The sequence below is a fragment of the Silurus aristotelis genome, assembly GCF_946808225.1.
Source record: "Silurus aristotelis genome assembly, chromosome: 3".
NCBI classification, from domain to species: Eukaryota; Metazoa; Chordata; class Actinopteri; order Siluriformes; family Siluridae; genus Silurus; species Silurus aristotelis.
The window spans coordinates 22598316-22603591 of NC_139576.1; the positions used below are offsets into that span (position 1 = coordinate 22598316).

At 37.6% G+C, this 5276-nt stretch overlaps 1 protein-coding gene across 1 annotated transcript; it reads left to right on the plus strand.

Moving 5' to 3' along the window:
- The first annotated feature begins 696 nt into the window (after positions 1-696).
- c1ql2 (complement component 1, q subcomponent-like 2) lies at positions 697-4488 on the plus strand. Its single transcript, XM_083538080.1, has 2 exons — positions 697-2085; positions 2667-4488. Exons 1-2 carry the CDS (start codon positions 1495-1497, stop codon positions 2844-2846), a joined length of 771 nt encoding a protein of 256 aa, XP_083394206.1. The 5' UTR covers positions 697-1494; the 3' UTR covers positions 2847-4488.
- The last annotated feature ends 788 nt before the right edge of the window (positions 4489-5276 follow it).

A 5276-nucleotide genomic window follows, 5' to 3' on the forward strand; every position in this document is an offset into this window, starting at 1 on the left:
GAGTGGGCCAAAATCCCTCCTGCAGTGTGTGCAAACCTGGGGAAAAACTACAGGAAACGTTTGACCTCTGTAATTGCAAACAAAGGCTACTGTACAAAATATTAACATTGACTTTCTCAGGTGTTCAAATACTTATTTGCAGCTGTATCATACAAATAAATAGTTAAAAAATCATACATTGTGATTTCTGGATTTTTTTTTTTAGATTATGTCTCTCACAGTGGACATGCACCTATGATAACAATTTTAGACCCCTCCATGATTTCTAAGTGGGAGAACTTGCAAAATAGCAGGGTGTTCAAATAATTATTTTTCTCACTGTATCTATCTATCTATCTATCTATCTATCTATCTATCTATCTATCTATCTATCTATCTATCTATCTATCTATCTATCTATCTATCTATCTATCTATCTATCTATCATTTGTCTGTCTGTCTGTCTGTCTGTCTGTCTGTCTGTCTGTCTGTCTGTCTGTCTATCTATCTATCTATCTATCTATCTATCTATCTATCTATCTATCTATCTATCTATCTATCTGTCTGTCTGTCTGTCTGTCTGTCTGTCTGTCTGTCTGTCTGTCTGTCTGTCTGTTGTCTCTCTGTCTGTCTAGCCAACAGCCACACCTATTCACAAACCACAAGACAAACTATGACTCCCACCACCCTGATGAAGGAAAGATCCCCAAATAATATTGAAGCAGTGTAATCTTGAAGCTGTTCTATGGCACGCTGTGTCCTGTGTGGGTACTCATGCTTGGTGTAATAGTCGGATGTGGGGGTTCTGAAAGAACAGCTCCAGCTTGCGCTCAGCTTGAACATGAATCTGAATATTTGAACGCAGATCCTGGGGGTATCAAGCAACACTGAGCTGTCGCGGCTTAGAAGCGTTAAACTTGGCCTCGGGGTGCCAAAGAATTAGACAAAGTCGAGAGATGAAGGGGCAGATTTAGGATTACTGCCTGCGTCCAAACAAGCACCCGTGCGCGTCCCTAATTCTCGTCGATCTCTGTAATCTCCGGTACAAGTGACGATTGTTATTTATGTGTTTGGATGGTAAATATGATCACCGAGCCACTAATCCTATCTGCAGCGGGCGATTTGCCCTGCGCTGGTTACGTCAGCGAGTCTTTGGTCTCTTCTCTGCTCGGTCTGGAGCTCGCAGCGCGCATCCCACCCGTTCCAGTGCGGAGAGTTTCTCTGTCAGCTGCGTGAAGTATAAGCGAGAGTGGCACCACGCGAATTCGCCTCCGGCCAATTTAGCTAAAGGTTACGACACATCCATGCACTTTTTATAATTCCAGCAAGACCGATATTCACCACTACCTCTTACTTTCTAAAAAAAAAAAAAAATTCTTCTTGTCCTGTCGCACTTGGTCTGCGCAGCTGCACCTGTCCACCATTGCCCCTAAAACCCACCCGAACGTTTTAACGCGAGCTTGTCGGGCGCTGCAAAGGAAGCGGCTGGTCGGTGCGGCACTGGGTTTCGTCATCATGGTCGTCGTGCTGCTTGTCGCAATTCCCCTGCTCGTCCAGAGCTCCGCCGTCTCGGGGCACTACGAGATGATGGGCACCTGTCGCATGATCTGTGACCCGTACAGCCCGAAAGCGAGCGCCACAGCGCTGGAAGTCATGCAGGACCTCGGCGCCATCCCGCCGCCGCCTCCTCCGTCTTTCTCCCGTGGGAACAAAGGTGAACCGGGGCGCCCGGGGAAGCCTGGGCCGAGAGGTCCTCCAGGTGAGCCAGGTCCCCCCGGACCGAGGGGGCCGCCAGGAGATCGTGGAGATTCCGGGAAAATCGGATTTACCGGAGTTCCTCAGGGAACAGCTCGAACTGAAACTGGAGATGTTGCCTCGGTGTTTGGAAGTGTCAAGATCGCCTTCTACGTCGGTCTTAAAAACCCACACGAGGGTTACGAGGTGCTCCGTTTCGATGATGTGGTAACTAACCTGGGCAACCACTACGACCCTTCAACCGGCAAGTTCACATGCCAGGTATCTGGAATTTACTTTTTCACTTACCATGTACTGATGCGCGGGGGAGACGGGACCAGCATGTGGGCAGACCTCTGCAAAAACGGGCAGGTAAATACCTTTCTGTTAAAACCTCTTTTTTAACAGCATATACAGTTTTGTTCAGGTCATGTAATTTGAGGGAAGTACTATTCTCAAAATCTATATATAGATACAAATACCACTGACACGTGTTAATCTGAATGTATCAGAATTGATCAGAAAATGATTTACATGTAAGAAAGTTTATACAATGTACAGCAGTTGCAGTTATAGGTACATACGGAACATCACCTTTTTTTTTTTTTTTCACATTTAAAACATCTCTAAAATATAGTTAAAAAAATCTTTTTGAAATAAAAATCCCTCTTTTTTGAATCCATTCTGGTAAAATCTTTAGTGTAATTATCACAATAACATATTAAACCAAAAGCAAAACCTTGCCTATACAATATATTATAAATATAACAAAAACACTTATGCAAAATTTCGATATTTTGACTCTAAATGTGTTTTTATTTAACACCTCAGTAACTATTTAGCTTAGTACTGTAATATGTGTTTTTCATGTATTAACTCATATACCATATTTACACTCATATATTATATGCCCACATGTCCCATCTCTCATTTGCCATTTTGTTGGTAAACAGGTTCGAGCAAGTGCTATTGCCCAGGATGCAGACCAGAACTATGACTACGCAAGCAACAGTGTTGTTCTGCATCTGGACTCAGGGGACGAGATATATGTAAAATTGGATGGCGGGAAAGCACATGGTGGAAACAACAACAAATACAGCACATTTTCAGGCTTCATACTGTATCCGGATTGAGCTGGAGCACAAGAACAGACGCTGAGGTGTATGATCATTTGCCAAATTGACATTAATACAGGCTGAAGCCGCATCAGATCTAGTGCTTCATGTCTGTGTATCTGTAGGAATATGCTATTTTACTTACTGCCAGGACCATAAAGTATTCAAAACCAGTTAGATGTTAATGTTTAAAGTTGAGTTTTATTTTACACACAGCAAAATCCCCAGAGTAGAATTAACACTTAAACACTAAAAGAGTAAAAAGGGTCTATCTCATGATAGGATGCTGGTAAGTGTGTCTTTGAGTAAACAGTAATTATATACAGCATTTTAATAACAATGATTGTTTACAGTAATTGCACACTGTATTGTATTTTTTAATAAATCGACATGCATTTTAATTACATATCAATAGCAGTTTACTACTATAAAATCATTGCTAGAATTATGCATTTGACAGATATAGTTTTTTTTAAACTCCTTTATTGTCATATATGCATCTTAAATGATTTAAAAAGCTAAACTTCTAGTCAAGTATTATGATTAAATGTTTTGTAAGTAATCATGTAATTTCATGAGAACAAATCTAAGACATCAAAAGTGACACACTGTCATTGACTATAACAAATCATGTTAGCAATATGTATCTATCTATGCTTAGATTAACTATTTAGGGTTGCATACAGTTTTATCTCCAGTTCCTCCTGCTTCCCTAAACTCTCTGATTATTTTCTTTTAAAAAAATCACAAATAAAGATAAAAATATAACAGAAGGAAAAGTACTTGCCAGATAAGGTTATTTGCCGCTTCTGTAAAATTGTTAGTTGTGTTAGTAATACTTTATTCCCAGATTCATTGCAACATTCCAGTACTTATAAATAATTTTGGACTACAGTATTAAACTGTAAAACATATTTGTACATATATATTTATATGTATCATATATATTTTTTAAAATATACAAACTGTAGGTGTAAATGTGCATGTCTAACAGATGTTTTTCTATAAGGCATCCAACAATTACATGCACTTCTATGATTAGATTAAAAAATATACCGACCGGTCAGTTTTAAATGTAACTAAATAGCTAGTGTATTCACCACAATTATAGAATGTGAGCATGACATTAGAAGAAGAACTTTTTTAACACATCCATAAATGTCTTGTAAAAACCAAAAATAACATTAAAGGTTGCATTGTGTACAATTACTTTCTCTTCTGCATAAATTACTGATTAATTCTTTTTGTTTTAGTTTTAGAAATATAACCTAGTATATGAACTAAAATACATAGCGAGTGTTTCACTGCAATAAACGCAAAACCTACTCTGAGCTGTTGTGGACTCATTAACCTATTTATTTTAAGCTCAAAGACACACTTTCTGTGCATTACAATCAGGCAGTTATTTGTAAAGGAGGTTTTAATTCAGCACTGGGCTTTTTTGCTGTGTAGCCTGTTTGATTATGTGTTGTGTGTAAAAATGTATTAAAACTACGTCAAATCAAATTCATGAGGACATTGTCTAAAATGTTAATATCGGTTTGTTTGGGATGTTGATGGATTGCTAGTATTAAATGATGTATTTGTCCAGTAGCACAATTTATACACTGCATTGTTCACATTTATTTATGTATTTCAATAAATAATGTTTTGTATTACTGGTTCCTTTGTATGAATTAAATGTTGTGCACAGATGCATCTGAGCCATTTAACATGGTGTGCACATCAAGATCTGAACCAGAGGAGTTTGTGTGGTATGACATTGACCTAACCAAATAATGTTGATTTGATGTAAATCTCAGTAAAAGAGTAAAGAATGATTGGAAAAATAACATTTCAGCCTGTATGGATGTCTTTGTGAGAACGTGAAAGAGAAAGAGTGTGTGTCTGTGCTGCTAGGTGTTGGCTGGTCCAGATGTCAGGCTTCCAGCACTGTAAAACTTGGCTCAGCACCAACTTGGCTGCCAATCATCGATCATTCTCCTTCTGTAGAAGAAAGTCTGACCTCTGAACTGACTTAGAAAACTGACAGACATAACCATAATGTTAGCCTCTAAGTCTGGCTTCTATCCCATACTTTAATTATTAAATAAATGTAAGGAGTATAATTTTGTGTATGTGTAGATAGTGATTATTTCACTCTGAATACATAATCCAAATATTGGTCAATACAAAAACAAAAGTGTAAGATATCATATGTTTAAATAACACTATAAAAATCAAACAGTACATAAGTTTATATGTTCAAACAATAAAATCATTTTAGTTAGTTAGCCTTGTTTTATTATTATTATTATTATTATTATTATTATTATTATTATTATTATTATTATTATTATTATTATTGTAATACCTATTGCCTTATTTCATGAATTTGATATATATAAAACAGAGTTAAAATTGTATGTGTGTGAGGGAGTGCTTGTGAGTGATTTTGTGTGTAAGAGA